Raw genomic sequence first — 25,370 nt, forward strand, 5'->3', positions numbered from 1 at the left:
CATGGTGGAAGGAGCATCATGGTTTGGGGCTGCATTGCTGCCTCAGGACTTGTAATCATTGAGGGAACAATGAATTCAATATACAACTTGAAATTCTTATACTGTCCGCAGACATCCTCAAAACAGAAGAAAAACTCCCAAGGAATGAATGACAGAAAAAGATGTAAGAACTGCAAAGCCTCTGCCCCCTCCCATGCACAAGCTGCAGCAAGCAGCATCATCCCTCCCCCTCCTCCTACCCCACTTATTCTAGCAGTAAGCATTCCCACCACCCACCATGCAAGCAACAGTAAAGCCCCCGAAGAGATTGTATCAAGACATTTTACAGAAGGAGGTGAGGGTAGCAGTCCATCACTGAAGCTTCATAGAAGTTGGATGATACAACAAGACAATGAGCTGAAGTACGAGTAAATCAACAACAGAATGGTTTAAAAAGAAGAGAATTTATGTTCTGGAATGGCCAAGTCAGAGTCCAGACCTTAACCCAATTGAGATGTTTGAGCATGACCTGAAGAGTGCTGTTCATGCAAGTTATCCCAGAAATACTGATGAACTGAAACAATTTTGTATGGAGGAATGGTCTAGAATTCCTCCTTGCCATTGTGCAAGTCTGATCAGCAGCCACAGGAAACATTTGGTAGAGGTTATTGCTGCTAAATGAAGTTCAACTAGTTATTAAGTTCAAGGGTTCACATAGTTTTTCCAGCCTAGACTGAATGAGTAAACAATTTGTTCAATAAAGACATGAAAAGTATAATTGTTCTTGTTTTATTAGTTTAGGCAGATTGTGTTTGTCTGTTATTGTGACTTGGATGAAGATCAGACCACATTTTATGAGTAATCAATGCAAAAACCTGGTAATTGTAAAGGGTTCACAAACTTTTTCTTGCAACTGTACATTTGCTAATCAAAACAGACAGCCATTGAACATGTCCATGAGACAGTGTTAATGGCTCATGATTTTTTGTGTCAAATCAGTCTGGCACAAATTCATTATCCATTTGGTTACTAATAGCTTTTGCTAATTTAAATGTCTCGATTTGATTATGGGAAAGCATTGTGACTCAAAGCTGAAAAACATGGGCCAAGGTCTTGTGAAACATGTTGATAGGATAATATTTCACAGATAAGCCTTTTTGGTATCATCAATAGGAGTGTATACTTGGAACTAATGTAGCAAATACAGACTGATTTTGGACCAAATAGCTTCCTTTTGAACTTAATCTACAAATTTAGTAATATTGTCACATATACTGAGATACAGTGAAAAGCTTGTCTTGTACACTGTTCATACAGATCAGTTCATTACACAGTGCATTGAGGTAGAAGAAGGCAAAACAATAATAGATGTGGAATAAAGTGTAACAGCTACAGAGAAAGTGCAGTGCAGGTAAACAGAAAAGTGAAAGATCGTAACTAGGTAGATTGAGTCCATCTTATCATCCTAGGGAACCGTTCAATAAAGGTGGAGTAGAAACTGCCCTAAGCCTGGTAGTACGTGCTTTCAGGCTTTTGTATCTTCTGCCTAATGGGAGAGGGGAGAATAGAGAATGTCTGCAGTGGGTGGAATCTTTGTTGGCTGCTTTACTGAGGCAGCAAGAAATATAGATAGAGACAATGGAAGGGAGGCTGGTTTCTGGAATGTGCTGTGCCATGTGCACACCTCTGCAATTTCCTGCAGTCAGGGGCAGAGCATTTACCATGCCAAGCCCTGATGCATTCAGGAAGGATGCTTTCTATGGTGTAAAAATTTATATATTTTAGGCATTGGGTCACACCAAGGTAGTCTATAACCAATTTTATCTTTTATAAACCCGATTCCCATGGTTATCTTGACTATTCCTCTTTCTACCCAATCTCCTGTAGAAAAGCTATTCCCTTTTCTCAATTTCTCAGACACGGCTTTCCGTTTCAGGACATTAGAGGTGTCCTCCTTTAAAGAACGGGGTTTCGCATCTCCATCATTTCCTGAACAGCCATACTCACCCCATCTTCCTGATGCCTTAACAGTAATAGAGTTCCTCTTGTCCTTGCGTACCACTCCATTAGCCTCCACATCCATTACATTATCCTCTGCAACTTCTGCCATCTCCAAAGGATCTTACCGCCAAACATATCTTTACCATTCCTCCACCTCCCGCGCTTTCCAAGGGATCACTCCCTCCATGGATCCCTTGTCCGTTTGTCCCTCCCCACTAACCTCCTTCCTGGCACTTATCTCTGTAAGCAGCCTAAGTGCTACACCTGCCCATACACCTCCTCTCTAACGTCCATTCAGGGCTCCAACCAGTCCTTCCAGGTGAGGCAACATTTCACCTGCGAATTTGCTGGGGTTGTCGATTGTGGCCTCCTCTACATTGGTGAAACCTGTTATACATTGAGGGACCACTTTGTCGAGCACCCCCTGCTCCATCTTCACACAAGTGGGACTTCCTGGTGACCAAATTTAAATTCTGATTCCCATTCCGACACGTCAGTCCACGGTCTCCTCTTGTGCTAAAGGGTGGAGGAGCAAGTCTTGTATTTCGTCTGGATAGCCTCCAACCTGATGGCATGATTATTGATTTCTCCTTCTGGTAAACCAATTCCCCCCCAAAAAACTTCCTCTATTCCCCATTCTGACCTTTTACCTCACCTGGCTATCACTTCCCCTGGGTCTCCTCTTTCCCTTTCTCCTATGGTCTACTCTCCTCTCCTATCAGATTCCTTCTTCTCCAGTCCTTGACCTTTCCCACCCATCTGGCTTCACCTATCACTTTCCAGCTAGGCTCCTTCCCCACCTCCATTTTATTCTGGCATCTTTTTCCTTCCTTCTCAGTCCTGACGAAGGGTCTCGTCCCAAAATGTTGACTGGTTATACACTTCCAAAGATGCTGCCTGACCTTCTGAATTCTTCCAGCATTTTGTGTGTGATGCTTTGGATTTCCAGTATCTGCAGACTTTCTTGTGTTTACTATAGCCAAAAATGTATCCTTTGAAGTGTGTTACTGAAGTAATCTATTTTAACTCATCCACTTGTTGATAGATTAGTTGCATAGGTCTTCTAAATCCAGATGTATCTACTTTGAAATTGATTGAACTATTATGTGGTGTCCTTAAGCTGTCTCTTTGTTTTCCAGATTCCCTCACAAATTACCGGACCACTACCAGATCCCTTTCATGACATTGCTGTAGGAGGATGGGAGGTCACTGATGAGCCTTTGGGACATCTCTCAGTCTGGGCAGTAACCGTGCTAGGCAAGGTACAATGAATTAAGCTTGGTAGAGAACTGACTTGGAAATATTTTTGGGTCAAGAATCTCAATGTAAAACAGGATGGCCTATAAATTGATTACTCCTTGGATACCCGTGTAAATTGGGCAGAATTGGAAATTCCCCTCCAACCTGACTTAGAAAGATATCACTGTCCTTCGTCATTGCTGGGTTAAATTCTGGTATTTCCAAATTATAATGGTTCAGGCAAGTGGTACATTCCTCATCCAAAGGACACTTCGGAATGGGCAGGTAACCAGTGGCCTGGTCAGAGATGTCTGCAGTGCAATTTTAAAACTAAAACACAAACAGGTGAATTGCTGGCATCGTTTATACCAGGGTTTCCCAACCTTTTTAATGCTGTGGGCCCCTACCATTAACCGAGGGCTCCATGGACTCCAGGTTGGGAACCCCTGTGATGCAGGTTTCCATTCACCCCCATGCTCATAAAACTGGCCAAGCACTCAAGAGTTCTGTCTTTAAGTGCAAATGATAACTGTGTAGCCAAACCTGAAAGTTGACATTCAATGCGTTTTCAATTTCAATAGGTGTGGCAAAAAAGTTAAAAGTATGTACTTCCTTGCACTTAGCAGAAGGTCAATGTCTAGTTTATTGTCTTATGCACAAATACAGAGATGCAATGAAAAGCTTGCTGGCAGCAAATTCACAGACACATACAGGGCACCACAGTAACGTAGCGATTAATGCGACCCTATTATGGATTGGGGCATTTAGAGTCTGGAGTTCAGTTCCAGCTCTGTCTGTAAGGTGTTTATATATTCTCCCTGTGACTACATGGGTTTTCTCTGGGTGCTCTGGTTTCCTCCCACACTCCAAAAATGTACTGCTTGGTAGGTTAATTGGTCATTGTAAATTGTTGTGTGATTAGGCTAAGGTTAAATAGGTGGGTTTCTGGGCAGAGCAGCTCAAAGGGACTGTTCCATGCTGCATCTCTAAATAAAGAAACATAGCATCAGAGTAGAGAGAGGTGTCCCAAGTGTAGACAAATGGAACTAGCTCAGATAGACATCTTGGCTGGCATGGATGAGTTGGTTTCAAAGGGCATACTTCTGTGCTATGACACAGTTTTCTGATGTTGAAGTTAGTGAGAGTGGGTGATTAGTTATTATTTGTGTGTAAGGGGGGTTTTGATGTTATAGTCACTGTTCTTTCCTGTGAGTGAGGGGGTAGGGGATTGTTATTGTCACTGTAATTTTCTGTGGGAGAGGGGGTGGGGGATGTTGGGGCTTGCGAGTTTTGTTTCTTTTCTTTTTCGGGTTGGGTGTGTTGATGTCTTTTCAACTCCTATGGTCTTTCTGTATTTCATGGCTACCTGGAGAAGACAAATGTCGGAGTTGTATTTTAAATGCAGACTTTAACTTTTGAACCTTTTTAGTGTTGAGGATGTTTCACACATTGTGGATCAGACTTCTGGCTTTACTTATTCATGAAAGATCTGTAGCTTTGACAATCTTTCCTCCTTTGCATTTGTTAGTGATGTTGCATTGACATAAGTTTCATGCATGCAATGGTGGGAAATCATTGCAGCTGTAGAAACCTTCAAAGCATATCAGAATCAAATTTAGTATCACCAGCATATGTCATGACATTTGTTGTTTTGCAGCAGCAATATATTGTAATGCATAATTTTTAAAAAAATCTATAGATTACAATCTGAAAAACAGGTGTGTGTGTGTATAATATATTATTTTGTGTATATTTTATGTATTATTATGTGTGTGTGTAAATAAAAAGAGGGCAAAAAGTGAGATGGTGTACATTGGTTCATCGTCCCTTCAGAAATCTGATGATGAAAGGGAAGAAGCTGTTCTTGAAAGGTTGTGTGTGTGTGTCTTCAGACTCCTGTATCACCTCCTTTATGGTAACAATAAGAGGGCATGTCCTGGGAGATGATGGGGGTGATGGCGTTCCTTGATGGATGCCACCTTATTGAAGCATCACCTTTTGATGGGGTCCTCTATGCTAGGAAGGCCTGTGCCCATGATGGTGTTCACTGAGTTTGCAACTTACTGCTGCTTTTTCTGATCCTCTGCAGCGGCCCCTCCATGTTCAAGTCTTGTGCTGCAGATGTATAGTACTGTACAAGAGTCTTAGGGGAAAGGAGAGGAAGGGAGCAGGAAGCACCAGAAAAACATTCTGTAATGATCAATAAATCAATTGTTTGGAATCAAATGACCTTGACTGGTGTCTCAGGAATGGGTGTGTCTGCACCTGCACCATCCTCTGCCCTGGCATTCCTTCTCTGCCACCTGTCACACATCCTTCCTGTGGTGCTCCACCCTCATCGTTCCCAACATCCTTCGCTCCTGCTGGATTTACAAACTCACGCTACACTCCACGTAAACAAATACAGTCCTGTGCAAAGGTCTTAGGCACACCAGCAATATATCTATGCCTAAAGACTTTTGCACTGTACTGTAACTAGTTGCTAACACAGAATGTTGCTAATTTGGAGTTTGGTTTCTTTCAGGTATTTTATAGAGAAAATGTAAATGATCACAACCCTGAGGGCTTGTCATGGACGGAAATCCAGAGTCCTGGGGAAGTAGTTCAGATAGCCTGTGGACCAGGTGACCTTGTGTGTGCTGTGCTATGGGAAGGCCAGCTAATGATGAGAACAGGAATAAACAGGGAGAATCCTAAAGGTATACGCTGTAATATGGCCTGTTTGGACTTCTGTGGTTTATCAGCCTTATTGGTTTAATGTTATTACACTCAGTGACCACTTTATTAAGTACCTCTTGTACTTCAAGGTTCAACATTTTGTGCATTCAGAGATGCTCTTCTGCACACCACTGTTGTAATGAATGGTTATTTGAGTTACTGTTGCCTTCCTGTCAGCTTGAACTAGTCTGGCCATTCTCCTCTGACCTCTCTCATTAATAGGACTTTTCAACCACAAAATTGCCAGTCACTGGATGTGTTTTTTTTTTATTTTTTGCACCATTCTCTGTAAACTCTAAAGACTGTTGTCCATGAAAATCCTAGGAGATCAGCAGTTACTGAGATACTTCAAACTGCTCCATCTGGCACCATCAATCATTCCATGGTCTAAGTCACTTAGATCACATTTCTTCCCTATTCTAATGTTTGATCTGAACATCTGAACCTCTTGACCATGTCTGCATACTTTTTATGCATTGAGTTGCTGTCACTTGATTGGTTGATTAGATATTTTCATTAATAAGCCAGTGTACCTAATAAAGTGGCCACTGAGTGAACATCAAAGAATATGTATTAAATATATTGTTAACCGAAATATCTCCTTGACTGTACAGGGTAAAAAACAGGGTCAGCCCAACTGGTTTGTGCCGTTGTTCATTCTCCACAACTTTCTTCATTTTATTTTACCATTAAAAGGTGATGTCTCTGAAATACCTAAGTGTTATTTGCCTAACCACACCCTGCAGTTCTAGCTGCTCTCCAACTCTTCTCAAACATTAATGATTGAGTTGTTCACTTTTTTAAATTAATGACCCCTGAGGTGTGGGTGGGAGCAAAAGAGTGGTGGAAGTCTATTAAGGTGCTCTAAAGACAATGTCGAGTGAAGTCACAGCATCAATGATACGAGTTCTCCATCATTTGATCCATAGGGAATTCCTGGCAAATTGTTGAATCACAAAACTCTGGAAATGGTTTTGTCCAGGTCTCAGTGGGTGTCAACGTGCTATGGGCTGTTTCACGGGACAGAAAGGTAAGTGCGTGCACCATGATTCTTTCTAGCCATAATATAGTAAATGGTCGTATTAGACTGGAATTCTCCCAGCAACTTCCATCTTCCTCTTCCTCATTCACTAATTCAATCTGCTTTCACAACTAGCTTCATGTTACTGAACTTTGATAGGTTCCATCTTTTCGTCGTAAGTCAATATGCAAACAGTCATTAACTGGTCTTTTTGTCTTAAGTCAACAATGCTGTGATTAATTGGTCTTTCTCTGGTTGTCAGATTCTTCTTCAGTGGAATGAGGATTCCACTGCAGAACAGTCAAACAACCTGGGAAAGACCAGTTAGTTCCTTTTTGTTTTATCTTCTTTAATCAATCCACATCCAAAGTCCAAGTCTACATTATTGTCCTCTGTAAAAGTACGTCTGCACAAGCGCAATGAAAAACTTAGTTAGGTTCAGCAACTTCACAGGCACATAGTTTCATAAAAGCAGCACTCACAAAAAAAACATAAATCAAACATACATCAAAGTTGCTGGTGAACGCAGCAGGCCAAGCAGCATCTATAGGAAGAGGCGCAGTCGACGTTTCAGGCCGAGACCCTTCGTCAGGACTATGTACACAATTTTCATAGGAAAGAACACAATTAGAGCAACAAAAGAAGTCAAATTTAGTGCAAAGTGGCAATAGCGTTGCTAAACTATGGTGATTAGGATTGTGCTGGTTGGTTTAGGAAACAAATGGTTGAAGGGAAGTAGCTGTTCTTGAATATAAGTTTATTCATGTTGATGTGCTATCTTTAGCCCTAGTTTTATCTGATCTTTTAATGTGGTCTCTTTTTCTTGATGAATTGTATCAGCTTCAGATACTAAACCTGTTGATTAATCAGATCATACCACTTTCTTCCAACTTCTTAACCTGTAATCAAAGATTTGAAGTATGTATACAGATTCATCTTCCCACATATTGCTATGAAACAAACAAAACCAGGGAACCCGTGAAATCAAAGGCTTACATCAAATCCGTTCAGAGAAAAACATCAAACCCCACCTTCCTATGTGCAAAAAAAGCCAAATTGTGCAAATGACAATAAAAGGGTGAAAAATACAGAATATATAACACCAATCCACAAAAGTCATCGAGAGAGTCCAGGCCCATTCAGTTCAGCTCAGTTCAGTTCAATCTGGTGCTGTATCATACGTAGTTTGCAGGATGCCCAATCAAAATAGCATAAAAAAAAGGAGTAACCAGAAACACATCATAATGTGAACTACAGAGTCCAATTCACTACTGTGTCGATTAAACCAGGCCCAAGACCCAAGGTCCGACTCGTTTTTTTCCAGCAATCCCTGTTAATTCAGTTCTGGAAATAATATACCTATAGCATTGTACTTTGTACTTTGTTTCATTTTGTTCTCCATCAGCCTCTGTTTTTTTGCCGGTTCATGGGTTCCCACAGTAGGCACAAGTTTGAGTCTGATTTTTTTTTAATGAGGTTAGCGCAATCACTTTACAATGCAGTTTGATGTGGATAAATGTGAGGTTATCCACTTTGGTGGCAAGAACAGGAAGGCAGATTACTATCTGAATGGTGTCAGGTTAGGAAAAGGGGAAGTACAACGAGATCTAGGTGTCCTTGTTCATCAGTCACTGAAAGTAAGCATGCAGGTACAGCAGGCAGTGAAGAAAGTTAATGGCATGTTGGCCTTCATAACAAGGGGAGTTGAGTATAGGAGCAAAGAGGTCCTTCTGCAGTTGTACAGGGCCCTGGTGAGACCACACCTGGAATATTGTGTACAGTTTTGGTCTCCAAGTTTGAGGAAGGACATTCTAGCTATTGAGGGAGTGCAGCGTAGGTTCACAAGGTTAATTCCCGGGATGGCGGGACTGTCATATGTTGAAAGATTGGAGCGACTGGGCTTGTATACACTGGAATTTAGAAGGATGAGAGGGGATCTGATTGAAAGATATAAGATTATTAAGGGATTGGACATGCTAGAGGCAGGAAACATGTTCCCGATGTTGGGGGAGTCCAGAACCAGAGGCCACAGTTTAAGAATAAGGGGTAGACGATTTAGAACGGAGTTGAGGAAAAACTTTTTCACACAGAGGGTTGCGGTTCTATGGAATGCTCTGCCTCAGAAGGCAGTGGAGGCCAATTCTCTGGATTCTTTCAAGAAACAGTTAGATAGAGCTCTTAATGATAGCGGAGTCAAGGGATATAGGGAGAAGGCAGGAAAAGGGTACTGATTGTGGATGATCAGCCATGATCACAGTGAATGGCGGTGCTGGCTCGAAGGGCTGAATGGCCTACTCCTGCACCTATTGTCTATTGCCAGCGGTCACCGATCAGGTTTTGATTCCTTCCACTGCCTCTAAGGAATTCATATTGTGGCAAGCATTTGGTCCATCATGACGACAAGAAGAGCTTGTTTATTTCAACTCCAGTTTTATTGTGACAAGCCCAATAACAGACAGATCACTATCGCTTGTTGAGAACCAACCCAGTCACGTACAAATGGAGGAAGTGATTATCACACACCCCCAGTTATAGTCTGGGTGACCCACAAACACACAAGTGAATAACTGTATAACCCAAGCTAAAATGTAACAATAAATGAAATTGAACATCCTATCATAATCCCATGAATACATTTTAAAACAAGAATAATAAGTAGCACTGGCTGCCAGGAATGCTGGGGTGAGCTGTCAACTATGCTTCCCCCTCGGAGTGCCACACTGCTCCTGCTTAAGGGGTCAGCTGTCCCCAGCAACTCCCATCCAAGAATCCTGATGATGGTCAACGCTGCCGCCTGGGGCACTGGGGGGTGTCTGGAGACCCCCCCAGGGGGTCACTGTTTGGTGAGGCAAAAGGCAGGGCACCCAGAACGTCACTTCCTTTTTCAGCCATGCTGGGTCTGTGGTGGCCAATGGCCGATACGGTGCTGGCCGATACTGGTGCAGCACGACTGCCTTCCACTGCTCAGGCAACCACACCCAATATACCACGTCAGAAATACACTCAAGCACCTCTCCTGGCCCCTTCCAGTAGCTTCCCAGCTTGGAAGTTAGTCCCTTCTTCTGGGAGGGCAGTAGACCCCCCCCCCCACCCCAGTAAAGTCCTGTCCCCAGCTTCGGGCATCATAAACCAGTTTTTTGCGGCCACTGGCTGCACTTTGGTTCTGCTGAGCCGCATCGTGACCATCTCGCAGGTGCCCCCTGAGGTGCTGCAGGTACTCCAATCCAGCCTCCCCAGGAATGTCTGGCCTGGGAGGGGAGCTAAACACTATATCCACCAGCGTGCACAGCTCCTGACGGAACATGAACACAGTCGGCGTGCACCTGGTGCTCTCCTGAACTGCTGTCCAGTATGCCCACAAAACTGGGGCGGTGGCAATTGTAATCGTGCTGGTGCCCGTTAATGAGAATGATGAGCTGCGTAGCCAGGGTGTGGTTAAAGCACTCCACCAGCTCATCACTTTGCAGGTGAGGGGAGGTGGTCCATGTTTTGGTGATCCCAAGCACCTGCACACTTCACCAAACACCTGTGCCTTAAAGTTGCTCCACTGGTCACCATGGAGTTCCTCAGGGCGCCAAAACAGCAGAAGAATTCCTCCATGAGTCTCTCGGGTGGTGGTGGCGCTCTGGTCTGGGACCGCATCCGCCTCTGGCCACTTCGTGAAGTAATACATGGCCATGAGAAGAAAGCAGTTCCCTGCATCAGTGCAGGGAAGGGGCCCAGGATGTCCACCACTATGTGCTCCATTGGGCACACCACCAGGTACCACTACATTGGAGCCCTAGACCCTTCTGGGATGTGCAATTGTTGCAGCAGAGCACGAACAGCTCCACATTGTGCCTGCACCCAGGTCAATAGAAGCGTTCGCGCAACTTGCCCAACATCTTTCCAACCCCTAAATAGCCAGCTCTCATCAGCTCATCCATTGACTGCAGCACCATGGCTCAGAGCCCCCAGGAGACCACCGACTGCAGGAGATGTCTGTCGCCGTCGGAAAACTGCCACTGCTGGAACAGCAACCCATCTTGCAACTCCAGCGTGCCGCACTGAGAGTATAGGGCTTTGGTCTCTGGATCCAGAGCGGAAACCTTTGCCAAATCCAGCTGCCATCCCACACTCAGCTATCCGCTCACCCAGGCCAGCATGGGATCACTCGTCTCTCACTGTGCAGCTGCTGGTGGTCAATGGTGGGGAGATCTACCCTGCTGCTGGCTGCCACCTGAAGTGCCGCTTGCCCCTGGTTCCTCTGTGTCGCGCTGGGCCACTGAGAGACTGGTGATGGTTGTTTCTGCACCCACCTGGTCTACCTCCTGGAGCTGCCCTGCTGGAGAGCCACAGTTTCTGTGCCAAGGTAGAGTGTTGCGCCAGGCACATCCACACGGGCCCCCCAGCAGGACAGCAGGTCCAGGCCAATGACGCAGGAGTCCCCAATCTCACTTAGCCATACTTCATGCTCCACTGTGCTTTTCCCCACTGTGATACGCAACCACTTCCTCTCTCTCATCACCACACAGTTGCCAGTGACTGTAGCCAGCCGGAGCGCCGTTGCTGTCCACCCAGATGATGGTGGTGTCAGGTGAAGATGCTGCCGAAGGCACTCCAGCTCTAGCACAATTAAAAAGGCGTAGAGGGCAAGCTCTTCCTGAGCTGCGGGAGAGAACTGTGGGTAGCCATGCCGAGCACAGTGGCAGAGATCTTCCAGAAATGTCACCAGACTTTCTCCCATAGGGCACTGCCTGCTGCCCAGTTCTCCCCTCATTGCTTTCTCCAATGGCCTCTACCCGAAGAACCACTCCAGTGCCACTATGAGGGTGCTTATCAGCCGTGTTAGGACGAGGAGGGCATTGGTGGTGCCTGCCATGTTACCTGTCCTCCCATGGCTGTGGTGTCTTGGGTTCCCTGGCACAGGCCACGAGGGAGGCAGGTGATTCACTCCACCGTGAACTCAGGCATTTGGTCCATGATGACAGATGAGAAGAGCTCGTTTAACTCAACTGCTGGTTTTATTGCGACAAGCCCAATAACAGGCAGAGCGCCATCACTTGGTGAGAACCAACCCAGTCACATACAGATGGGGGAGGTGATTATTACACACCCCAGTTACTGTTAGGTTGACCCACAAACACACATGCAAATAACTGTATAACCCAAGCTAAAATGTAACAATAAGTGAACTTAAACATCCCAGCATTATCCCACGAATGAATTTAAAAACAAGAACAATAAGTAGCGCTGGCCGCCAGGAAAGTTGGGGTGAGCTGTCAACCACAACCCTCCCCCCCCCACCCCATGTGGGTTCCTCTCGGTACTCTGGTTTACTCCCATTGTTCTAAAGATGTAGTGATAAAGTTAGTGAGTTGCAGGCATGCTATGTTGGCGCTGGAAGCATGGAACACTTGCCCCAGCACAATTCTTGGACTGTGTTGGTTGCTGATGGAAATGATGCATTTCACTGTATGTTTCATTGTATGTGTGACAAATAAAGCTAATGGTTATCTTTATTTATGTTTCTAATTCATGTTTTGAAATACTTTTTAATTAACTTTCTTTGATACTCATTGCACCAGTATTTACATCGATTTCTGAAATCAGTGTTCTACATCAGTTCTGTTTAGTCTATACTCTGTTCAAAACAGTGGCCCTGGTGATAGTGGTAGTTAACAATTCCAACAACCTGAGTTCGAGTCTGACCTCTGGTACAGTTGGTGTGGAGTTTGCATGTTCTCTCTGAGATCACAGGTTTCCACCTGGTTCCCTACCCCCCCCCTCCCCAACACACATTTCACTGACATGGATGGGAGTAGTGTGGAGGGCTATGGTCTGGGTGCAGGTCGATGAGACTGGGCAGATTAATGGTTCGGCACTACCACTAGATGGGCCAAAGGGTCTGTTTCTGTGCTGTATGACTAGCTGGTAAATTGACTAAAGTGTGTGCAGGACAGAAGGGTGAGTGTGGCACCCCTCTCCCTCTAACCCTTAACATCCTTTCTAAGCAAGAACCTGTCAACCTCTGCTTTAAATATACCCAATGACTTGGCCTCCTCAGCTGCCTGTGGCAATGAATTTTAGATTCACCACCCGTTGGCTAAGGAAATTCCTCCTCGTCTCTGTTCTAAATGAACATCCCTCTATTCTGAGATGTGCCGTCTGGTCCTAGACTTCCCCCACTATAGGAAGCATCCTCTCCACGTCCCCTCGATTTAGGTCTTTCAATATTGGCTAAATTTAGCAAGTACAGGTCAGGAGCCATCAAATACTACTCGTGTATCAATTACCCTTACCTTCCAAGAAGCATTCTCATGAACCTCCTCTAGACCCTCTCTGGCACATCCTTTCTTAGATAAGGGGCCCAAAGTGCTCATAGTACTCTAAGTGTGGTCTGTCCAATGCCTTATAAAACTTCAGCATTATATCCTTGATTTTATATTCTAATCCTCTTTAAATGAATGCTAACACTGCATTTGCCTTCCTTACCACTGACTTAACCTGCAGGTTAACCTTTAGGGAATCCCACATAAGGACTCCCAAGTCCTTTTACACCTCTGATTTTTGAATTTTCTACCCTTTTAGAAAATGCCTTTATCCCTGTTGCCAAACTGCATTACCATACACTTCCCTGTTCTGTATTCTATCTGCCACTTCTTTGCCCATTCTCCCAATATGTCTAAGTCCTTCTGCAAACCCCCTGCTTCCTCAACTCCTTCTATCCCTCCAACTACCTTTGTATCTTCCGCAAACTCGGCCACAAAATCAAATCCATATTCCATCATCCAAATCATTGACATATAGAGTGAAAAGAAGCAGTCCCAACACCGACCCTTCTGGAACACTCCTAGTCATTGGCAGCCACCAGAAAAGGACCCCTTTATTCCCACTCTTGGAAACTATGCTGGCTTATCATGCACCTCCAAGTACCCCGAAACCTCTGTCCTTAATAATGGACTACTGAAGTCTCCAAGCCCTCCAAAGCTCATCCTCTGTAGTTGTAATTCCAGTCCCTTCTTCGTCCCTAATTTCAAAAGTTCCACAATACACGGCCATATTTTTGCAAACTGGGGCAGGTGCTCAATAATTCCTCTCTGTCTCTCTGCTTTATGATATTCTTCAGGAAGTGTGAATACATAATCTTAAAGAAGGCCAATCTGCTCATAGTGTCTGTGCTGTAAAGAAGAGCTGCTGAATTAATTCTGTTTCCCCATTTCTTGCACACAATTCCTTTTCAAGTGTCAATTCCTTCTCTCAAGGTCACTATCAGATTTCCATTCTCCCACTCCATCCAGCAGTGAATTCAAGATTGTGAACACCCAATCAAAATGCTACTGATTCAGGAAATTTGAAATAAATCTGAAAGTGTAGGAAATACTCAGCAGGTCAGGGAGCATCTGTGAAGAGAAAAAGAGTTAGCTCTCCTGCTACAGAGGCTGGCTGACCTGCTGTGTTTTTCCAGCATTTCTAGTTTATTCAATTCCAAACAATGCATTGAGCAAAAATAAGCACCACTAATCATCCCATTACAAAAAAGAGAAAATCTTCAGATGCTGGAAATCCAAGCAACACACACAAAATGCTGGAAAAGAATATTGTCGATGTTTCAGGCCGAGACCCTCATCCCATTGTTATTTTTGTTCATTCGTTCATTATGTGTCATGTTGTGTGATATAGACGATTATGGTCTTTCCACAACTATGATTGTTTTGGGAAATTTTTCTACAGAATTGGTTTGCCACTGCCTCCTTCTGGGCAGTGTCTTTACAAGACGGGTGTCCCCAGCCATTATCAATACCCTTCAGAGATTGTCTGTCTGGTGTTAGTGGTCACATAACCAGGACTTGTGATATGCACCAGCTACTCTATTGATTTTCAGTCATTTTTTTTTGCCAATTATAATAAAATCTACATCCTCCTTTATTGACCCCTCCTCTATTTATCCCAATTATTTCACTGATTTCCTCCTCCTCCTCCCTTCAGAATTTTGAATAACTTACAAATGTACATGCAAGTCTTTTGAGGTGCATTTTCCTGTTGCCAGGTTTGGTTTCGAAGAGGTGTCTGTTCTGAGAACCCTGTTGGAACAGGGTGGATCTGCATGAATATAGAGATGATCATGGTGAATGTGGGATTAAATGACCAGGTAAAAGGAATACTGTTTTTTCTTTGTTTTGACTGGTCTTGTTTAATGATCAGATAATAGTTTCACTACAATCACTAATCCAGTTATTTGGGCTAGAACAAAAAGCAGGAAATCCAAAGGCTCAGTATGTCAAGCAGCATCGTTGGAGTGAGAAATATTTTGAGTCAATCAATCTGTATCAGAACTGAAAAAGCTAAAGATAGAAAAGATTTAGGATGCAAGAAAGAGGGAATGGGTATAAAAAAGGGCAATAGGATTGATAGATGAGTTTAAATTTGTTGTAATTCTATTAACTATTTTGAGCACTCAACTTTGCCTGACTGTACCAATGCCTTAGTGTTGTCCATTCTAATTTAAATTTAGATTAGTTCATTGCTATATACACCAGGGTGCAATGGAATTCCTTGCTCAGGTGAAACTCACAGAGTAAATGGTAATAAAAGCTTGTGTATCATGTGAAATAATAATAATTTAGTCCACACTGCAGTTTGTAACCAGCTATAATGTGGGCTACTTGCACCCTGTGTCTGTCCCATCATCACCCCAGGTTTGGGGAATAGGTTCTGAAGACCGCTGTATCTACTTTCGGCAAGGTGTGACACCGACTGAATACAGTGGAAAGGCTTGGAAAGTGATTGTAACAAACCGGGAGCAGGATCGATCTTCCTGCGCAGGCAGCGCCTCCAGTCTTGCAAGGTACAGCAACCCAGTCAATATTTGCTTTTTGCATTAATCATGAACTTTATGCTTCAAACTTATACTTAGTGGCCTCTTTATTAGGCATCTACTGCCACTGGGTGTATTTCTGTTTGTTTATCATCTTCTGCTGCTGTAGACTATCCATTTCAAGGTTTGATATATTGTGTGTTCAAAGATGCTCTTCTGCACACCAACACATGGTTGTTTGATTTACCATCACCTTCCTGTCAGCTTGAACCAGTCTGGCCATTCTCCTCTGACCTCTCTTATTAATAAGGCGCTTTTACCCACAGAACTGTCATTCACTAGATTTTTTTTTTGTTTTCACACAATTCTCTTTCAACTCTAAAGACTGTTGTGTGTGTAAATCCCAGGAGATCAGCAGTAACTGAGATACCAAAACACCCCATCTGGCACCAACTATCATTCCACAGTCAAAATCACTTAGATAACGTTCTGAAGTTTGGTCTGAACAACAATTGAACCTCTTGACCATGACCTCTTAGAACGCCATGGTAGTGTAGAGGTCAGCACAATGCTAATACAGTTCATGATGTTGGAGTTTGGAGTTTAATTCCGGTGTCCTCTGTAAGAAGTTTGTTCGTCCTTCCCGTGAGCGTGTCCATTTCCTCAAGGAACTCTGATTTCCTCTCATAGTCCAAAGGCTATGGTTAGTAGGTTAATTGGTCATTGTAAATTGTACTATGATGAGGCTAAGGTTAAATTGGTGGGTTGCTGGGTAATGCGACTCATTGGGCTGGAAGGGCGTGTTCCATTCTGTATTTCTAAATAAAATAAATACATCTGCTTTTTATGCATTGAGTTGCTGCCACATGATTGTGTGATTAGGTGTTTGCATTAACGAGCAGGTGTATCTATTAAAGTGGTCACTGACTGTAGGCGCTGCATGAAAAATTACTTGTCCCTTCTTGGAAGGGACATGGGAAGGTCACTAATTACATAGTCATACAACATGGAAACAGGCCCTTCACACCTCCCCCCCCCCCCCCCCACATCAAGCATCCACTTACACTGATCCCATTTATTCTCCTCACATTTTCATCAGCTCCATCCAGTTTCTACATAACAGTGGTTAGGAAGAAACTGGACCACCCAGCCTGCAGTTACAGGGAGAACTTGTGAACTCCTGGAGTTGGCATTGAACTTGGTTCACTGGGCTATGAGGTTAACAGCTCTACTAGCTGTGCCACTGAAAGCATATTCAGTCTAATCTACCAATCAAAGTTCAAAGTAAATTTATTGTCAAAGTACATATATGTCACTACATACAACTCTGAGATTAATCTTCTTGCAGGCATTAAGTAGAAGAAGTAAGTAGATAGAAACAAAATAAAATCAATTTAAAAAAAAAACGACAGAGATGGACAAACAACCAATACGAACAATATAAAGACAGCAAATTGTGTAGATACAAAAAGAAAAGAAAAAATAATAAAGATAACAGCAAGCAATAAATATTAAGAACTTGAATTGTAGAGTCCATAATAATGAGTCCATAGGATGTGGAATCAATTCATTATTGGGGTGAGTGAAGTTATCCCCTCTGATTCAAGAGCCTGTTGGTTAAAGGGTAATGAGTGTTCCTAAATATGCTGGTGTGGGACTTAAGGCTTCTGTACTTTTTTCCCGATGGCAGCATTAACTGCTACAGGGAAGCAGATTCATGAATTCAGTAAGTGGGATAGAAGATACTGATTGTGAGTAAGCATGTTAACTATTTATTTACAAGACAAACAGTGAAACACTCAACCAGGCCTCTAAGTCAAAAAACTACTTGTCTAAGCCCCCCCCCACAAGTTACAAGACTGTGACACTAAGCATTCAATAACCCTTCAAGCTGAACGCAGTTACAGATACTTATCCAAACTGAGCGCCCAAAGTGGCAGGACAAAACGCTCACTGAGCATGCACACAGTGTGCACATGAGCTCTCAGCACTGCAGCATACTGCCGCTGTCTACCATTTCCACGGCACCTATTGGCTACCTGGGCCACGGTGACCCAAGAGATAAAGAGACTATGGTTACCATGTGCTGGATTTACCACGCGCCATGACATCATCAACTAAATGGAAGCTAGTGAGGGGGGCTGCATTGCTCCTGACATGGGCCCAGTCCTCATCTCCCGTGGCGGAATAGCTTTTGATGAACAGATAAGTTAAGACACTTACTGCAACAGTAACTCAAAAGGTTATGGCTAGCCTTTCCCCATTAAGCAACCCACCCATTGTGGGTACAAATTAGTAAACCTTTGAACTGTTTCCAATGCATTAACATCATTCCTTAAAGATAAATATATAAATATTAGCCTTATTTATCACAAGTACATTAAACATAATGAAAGGTGTCTTTTTTTTTTGTTAATGACAAACACAGTCGAAGGATTGTGCTGGGGCAGCCCGCAAGTGTCACCACACTCTGGCGACAACATAGCGTGCTCACAACTCTAACCCTAACCCTAACCGGTAAAAGTTGTGGGTGCGGCCCAGTCCATCACAGTAAAGCCCTCCCCACTATTAAGCACATCTAAATGAAACGTTGTCACAAGAAAGCAGCATCTATCATCCAGAAGATGCTCTTTTCTCACTGCTGCCATCAGAAAGAAGGTACAGGAGCCTCAGGACTCATACCACCAGGTTCAGGAACTGTTACTACCCCGCAACAATCAGGCTCTTAAACCAAAGGGGATAACTTCACTCAACTTCACTTGCCCATCATTGAAATGTTCCCACAACCTGTGGACTCAGTTCAAGGACTCTTCACCTCATGTCCTCAATATTTATTGCTTATTTATTATAATTATTTCTTTCCTTTTGTATTTGCACAGGTTATTGAATGCTTCAGTTGTTGTGGCCTTTCATTGATTCTGTTATGGCAATTATTCTATTATGGATTTATTGAGTATCCCGCAAGAAAATTAATCTCAGGGTTGTATGTGGTGACATGCATATACTTTTATAATAAATTTACTTTGAACTTTTAACTGTATGTCTTTGGAATGTGGGAGGAAACCAGAGCACCTGGAGGAAACCCACAGTTATAGGGAGAACATACAAACTCCTTACAGACAGTGGCAGGAATCAAACCCCGATCGGTGATCGCCGGTGCTGGACAGCGATTGTGCTAACCACTACTCTATCATGCTACCCACAAAGGAAAACAATTTTTCCAGTGTGAATTCTTTGAAGCATCTGTTCTATTAAATCCATTCTCCCTCTATCTTTCACTAGCATTTTTTTTAACCTTAAGCATTATCCTTCTTTTTGTTTTTTGAAAGTTAGTGTTTAATCTGCTACTGTTGTCTTCAGCTTTGCATTCCAGATCACAATAAAAAGCTTGTTCTTTTCTGGTTCTTTGGGTACTTTTTTTCTCATGTTCTCAATATCTATTGCTTATTTATTTATATTATTATTTCTTCTTTTTGCATTTGCAATTTGTTGTCTTCTGCCCTCTGGTTGAAAGCACTAGTTTGGCACTAGTTCATTGATTCTGTTATACAGGTGTCCCCCACTTTTCGAACGTTCGCTTTACGAAACCTCACTGTTACAAAAGACCTACATTAGTACCCTGTTTTCGCTTTCAGAAAGTGTTTCCACTGTTATGAAAAAAAAGCAGCGCACGATAAAAATCAGCGTGTGCCCTGAGCAGCCGCTCTCCCCGGATTCGGAACTGCATTCTCGCCGGCATTGCTTAAACACATGCCTGTGAGCAGTCGTTTGCAAGATGAGTTCTAAGGTATCAGAAAAGCCTAAAAGAGCTCGTAAGGGTGTTACACTTAGCGTAAAACTAGACATAATTAAGAGTTTCGATCCTGGTGAACGAAGTAAGGACAAAGTGAGTTTGGCTTGTGGAAGCTGACAGGCATGATGTTGAAGAGGTTTTGGCATCCCATGACCAAGATCTGATAGATGAAGAGCTGATGCAATTGGAAGAAAAAAGGATAACAATCGAAACCGAATGTAGTAGCGAACTGAACGTGAAGCAACTGCGTGAGATTTTCGCTGCAATGATAAAGTACGACTTTAATTTTGAAAGGGTACGTAGGTTTAGGGGATATTTGCAAGATGGTTTGAGTCCTTACAAAGAACTGTGTGATAGAAAAATGCGCGAGGCTCAGCAGTCAAGCAAGCCTTCCACATCAGCCACAGCAGACGATGAACCTCGACCTTCGACATCGAGGCAGGCAGAGATAGAAGATGACTTACTCGCTCTAATGGAAACAGACGATGATGAGATGACACCCCAGTGTCCCTCCACCCCAACCCCCGGGCCACGGACAGATACCGATTCGCAGAGAATGCAGCGGTAGCTGGGAGGCACACAGCACATCTTTAAGAAAAAACCTGAAATAAACATGCTAATTAATTAGGTGCCACCCAGCACGTAAATGTTGGCCCAGATCAGAGACGATGCAATCGGAAATCGACACTGATTTGGGCCGACAATAACATGCTGGGCGGCACCTAATTAATTAGCATGTTTGTTTCGGCTTTCTTCTTAAAGATGTGCTGTGTGCCTCCCGGCTACTGCTGCACCCCTGCATGCTTCGTGGATCGGTATCGGTTGGTGGCCCGGAGGGTGGGGGCCACTGCACTACCCCAACCTGTGACGACTCAGCCTAACACACCATCATCAGTGTGCTCAGCGCTGTCCCGATTCCGCTAAGTGATACTACACTGTACATACATTATTTCTACTTTATATAGGCTGTGTATTTTTACGTGTTATTTGGTATGATTTGGCAGCTTCGTAGCTTAAAGGTTACCAGAGAGTGACTGCGCTGTGTTTTTGCCAACAGCGCTTGCGTGAGATTTTCTGCTGACGGCGCTTGCGTGAGATTTTCGCTACGGAGAACAGTGCAGTAATGATTGTGGAAAAGTATTTCTACTTTATATAGGCTGTGAATTTATCATATCATTCCTGCTTTTACTATATGTTACTGTTATTTTCGGTTTTATGTGTTATTTGGCATGATTTGGTAGGTTATTTTTGTGTCTGCGAACGCTCACAAAATTTTCCAATATAAATAAATAGTAATTGCTTCTTCACTTTACGATATTTTGGCTTACGAACAGTTTCATAGGAATGCTCTACCTTCGGATGGCAGGGGAAGCCTGTAATTACTATTCTCTAGATTTGTTGAGTATGTCCACAAGAAAGTGAATCTCAGTGTTGATATGGTAACATATATGTATTTTGATAATAAAATTTAGTTTGTGCTTTAAAAATCTTGAATGTTTTGAAATTATTTTATTTTCCCCCTTTTGGTTTTGTTTCAGTGCTGGGTGTTTCTTTGGTGATGAAGTTCGGTTACCATCCCAGGTCTCCATCACCAATGACGTTGATTGTTCCTTGGAAATGGAGGGAGAAGAAAAGGAAACTGAAAACATTCCTGAAGCAATTGAGAGAGTGAGGTGTTCCCATAACAGTGGAGATGTTGATTCTTCCTGTCCTGCCATCCAGTCAAAATGCAATGCCGTGACCAATGTATTTGAGAACATCTCATTAAATGAAGAATCTTTAGAAAAGTGCACTCAGCCTGGTTTTGGATCAGCAGATCAAAGGCAGTCTCTGCAAGACGGTATGGAACTGGATGTTGCTCGCTCTGACTCAAGTCCAGTAAACTTGGATGTGGCAGAAACATCCAGTGTGTCATCAGTGGCAATTTACCCTTTTGGAATTGATGAACATTGTGTGTCTGATGAGCATCCATTCTGGGCCTGGGTCAGTGGAGGCGGATGTGATGTAGAGGCTCACACCCAGCTGAACTGGTTCCACATCCAGTCAGGTAACCAATCCCCTTATGCTTGTTTATCACTATTCATACTGCTTCTGATCAGTCATAAACAGTAGTGGTAATTAATTTGGGTATAATGCACACAAAATTTCTTTAACCAGAGGGTGGTGAATCTGTGGAATTCCTTGCCACAGTTGGCTGTGGAGGCCAAATCACTGGGTAAATTTAAACCCGAGGTTGATAAGGTCTTGATTAGTAAGGGTGTCAAAGGTTACGGGGAGAAGGCAGGAGAATGGTGTTCAGAGGGATGATAAATCAGCGGAGCAGACTCAATAGGCCAAATAGCTGAATTCTGCTCCTACTGTATGTCCTATGATCTAATGTTAATTATATTTTTCTCCAACTTGATGTATTTTATTCATTGAAGGAATTGTGTAGCAGATCTACACAAGTGCTTTAGCTCATTTTCTGTTGAAAATCTTTTTTGTGTGCTTTGTTGCCTCTAAACCTGGCCGTAGTATTCCAAAATAGCCTCTTCCCTTAGACCGTTAAGCTTGTACAGCCCCCTGACATTACTACAGAATCAGGTTTAATATCACTCAGAAAATTGTTGTTTTGTGGTAGCACTACAGTGTAATACATAAAAATACTAACAATTACAATAAGAAATATATATTAATAAAAAGTAGTGCAAAGAGAGCAACAATAGTGAGTTAGTGTTCAAGGGTTGGTTTAATGTCCGTTCAGGTGGGGAATAGCCTTCCTAAAGCATTGTGTTTGGGTCTTCAGGCTCTTGTATTTCCTCTTGGATGTTAGTAATAAGAAGGGGGCACATCTTGGGTGATAGAGGATCTTAAGATGGATACCACCTTTTTAAGTCTTTGTTTTTTGAAGATGTTCTCGATGCTGAAGAGACTAGTGTCCCATGATAGAGCTAGCTGAGTTTTCAGCCCACTGCAGCTTTTTACAATCCTGTGTGGTGGCCCCTCCATACCAAACAGTAATGCCCCAGGTCCTATTCACACATTGCTTTGATGCTCGTTATCTGTCATGGTATGCCATAATCCTAAAAAGGCAAAGAAAATGGGGATGGTGACTGAATTTTGGGGGAAAACAAGCAGATTGATGTAGCATTAGAATCAATTAAGATTTGATAAGATACCACAATGTGGCCTAGAAATACGACTTACATGGAAATGGACTTTACAGTAGAACTGCACTGGGACCTATGCCAGTCCTGTGCAGGACCACAAGAAAATGTAGTGTATCTAGAAGTAGTTCAGGAGAATTATCCTGGGAATGAAAGGGTTAACATATGAGGAGAATTTGGTGGCTCTGGGCCTGTACTCACTGTGAGTTTAGAAGAATGAGAAGCTTAGTAGCTTCAGCTCAATGAGATAAGATCTTATTGAAACCTATCGAATATCGAAAGACCTAGATTGCATATGGTGAGGATGTTCCCAATACTGGTCGAGTCTAGGACCAGAGGGCACAGCCTCAGAATAGAAGGGCGCCTCTTTAGAACAGACCTGAGGAGGAATTCCTTTAGCCAGAGGATGGTGAGAAATTCATTGCCACAAATGGCTGTGAAGGCCAAGTCATTGGGTACATTTAAAGCAAAGGTTGATAGATTCTCGATTAATCAGGGTGTCAGAGGTTATGGGCAGAAGGCGGGAAAATAAATCAACCGGATAGAATGGCAGAGAATACTCAAATGACCTAATTCTGTTCCTCTGTCTTATGGAATGGTTACATGAGCAAAGTCCATATTTTTCCAAAGTGAAAGAGGTGTGAACATCAGAGCCATCTCCTGCCATGGCAGATGTGTCTAGTGTGTAAGTTCACAATGGGAGCCACAATTTCAGAGGCTGGGTCAGATCCGGGCTAGTGTTTGCTTGGTTGGCAAGTGAAGATCGGAAAGAGCACAACACGCATCTGACACAAGATGAGATGTTGTGAGTTGGGATCCCAAAGAAAGTACAGGAGACGTCTGGCTTATAATAAGGAAACCTTCAGTGGTGACTCTCCAATGATGGCTTGGGTGAGGTCTTTTTCCTTCTATTTAGACCCGCTTATTCAGTGGAAGCCCACAATCAGGAGTGTGTATGCATGCTTAAGTGATGAAACTGCAGCTTCAAATATGTGCTCCACTACAATTAACATCCTGCAGTCATGTCTGTGTTTAAATACAAAACAAGCACATTGTGACCACCTGGAATTTCCCTTTGACGGAAGTGCTGGACCATAAGACATATACAACCTCTGCTTTAAATATACCCAATGATTTTGCCTCCAACTGTCTGTGGCAATTAATTCCTCAGATTTACCACCCTCTGGCTAAAGAAATTCCACCTCATCTCTGTTTAAAGGGACCTTCTTCTATTCTGAGGTTGTATCCTTTGGTCCTAGACTTTCCCACTATAGGAAATACCCTCTTTATGGTCACTCTATCTAGACTTTTCAGTATTTGATAACTCTCAATGACATCCTATCTCAATGAGCTGAAGCATTTAAGGTTATTATTTTAACAGAAAAGGTTATGATTTTATTCTATAGAGTGCAGGAGGATGAGGGGGAGATTTGATAGAGATACTATATACAAAATTATGAGGGATATATATAGGGTAAATGCAAACAGGCTTTTTCCACTGAGGTTGGGTGGGACTATAACCAGAGGTCATGGGTTAAGGGTGAAAGAGGAACTATTTAAGGGGAACCTGAGGGAGAATTTCTTCACTCAGAGGGTGGTGAGGGTGTGGAACGAGCTGCCACTGGGTGGTGGATGCAGGTTCGGTTTCAACATTTAATAAAAAAGTTTGGATAGGTACGTGGATGAGAGGGGTATGGAGGACTATGGGTTAGTGGAACTAAGCTAAACCAACAGTTTGGCTACATGAGGCAAAGAGTGTGTTTCTGTGCTGCATTGCTCTACGACCCACCCTATAACGCACTTTAAAACATGAGCTTTCTAGCAATTTTTTTGTTCATAGTTTAGTAAATGATAAGAACTGAAACGAGGCTTTTCTTTAACTTGATTGCCAGCTTTAATAACCTAGGTGCTATCACTCACCAAGAATATCAGGGTAAACTACCTGTCCCACAGAGCTCAGCTTTAGTTCCAGAGTGTTGCATAGACTATACACTCTGTGGCCACTTTATTAGGTACACCTTCCCGTTATTGCAAATATCTCAGCAGCCAATCGTGTGACAGCGTGTCAATGCATAAAAGCATGCAGACATGGTCAAAAGGTTTAGTTGTTGTTTAGACCAAACATCAGAATGAGGAACAAAAGTGATCTAAGTGCTTTGGCCGTGGAATGTTTGTTGGTGCCAGATGGGTGGCTTGAGTATCTCAGAAACTGCTGATCTCTTGAGATTTTCACACACAACACTCTCTAGAGTTTACAGAGAATGGTGTGAGAAACAAAAAAAAATCCAGTGAGCGGCAGTTCTGTGGGCAAAAATGCCTTGTTAATGAGAGAGGTCAGAGGAGGATGGCCAGACTAGTTCAAGCTGACAGGAAGGTGAAAGTAAGTGAAATAACTGCTCATTACAGTAGTGGTATACAGAAGAACATCTCTGAATGCACATGTTGAACCTTGAAGTGGAAGGCCTACAGCAGCAGAAGACCATGAATAGAGAAATATACTCAGTGGCCTCTTCATCAGGTATCCTCTGTATTTAATAAAGTGGCCACTGATTACATTTCTTTGCTTCTGCTCTGATGCTCAAATTAATTTTTACAGTTCTCTTAAACAGTTTTGTTATATAAATGTGGATTCAGAGACAATAATGGCAGAATGTATGTCTTTGCTGCTTAAGTATT

At 43.0% G+C, this 25,370-nt stretch overlaps 1 protein-coding gene across 4 annotated transcripts in view; it reads left to right on the plus strand.

Moving 5' to 3' along the window:
* The window catches only part of tecpr1a (tectonin beta-propeller repeat containing 1a), a 107,432-nt gene that overhangs the window by 23,712 nt on the left and 58,350 nt on the right, over nt 1–25,370 (plus strand). For all 4 annotated transcript variants that reach the window (XR_010019350.1, XR_010019351.1, XM_063059369.1 and 1 more), the window contains exons 5-10: nt 3,120–3,242; nt 5,744–5,918; nt 6,867–6,967; nt 14,988–15,089; nt 15,637–15,785; nt 21,087–21,595. Coding sequence is in view for 2 of the 4 variants with exons in the window: in XM_063059369.1 (XP_062915439.1) it covers nt 3,120–3,242; nt 5,744–5,918; nt 6,867–6,967; nt 14,988–15,089; nt 15,637–15,785; nt 21,087–21,595 (1,159 nt within the window). In the remaining 2 variants the exon portion in view is untranslated. The remainder of the gene's footprint in view (nt 1–3,119; nt 3,243–5,743; nt 5,919–6,866; nt 6,968–14,987; nt 15,090–15,636; nt 15,786–21,086; nt 21,596–25,370) is intronic.

Source organism: Mobula hypostoma, chromosome 9, assembly GCF_963921235.1.
Source record: "Mobula hypostoma chromosome 9, sMobHyp1.1, whole genome shotgun sequence".
NCBI lineage: Eukaryota > Metazoa > Chordata > Chondrichthyes > Myliobatiformes > Myliobatidae > Mobula > Mobula hypostoma.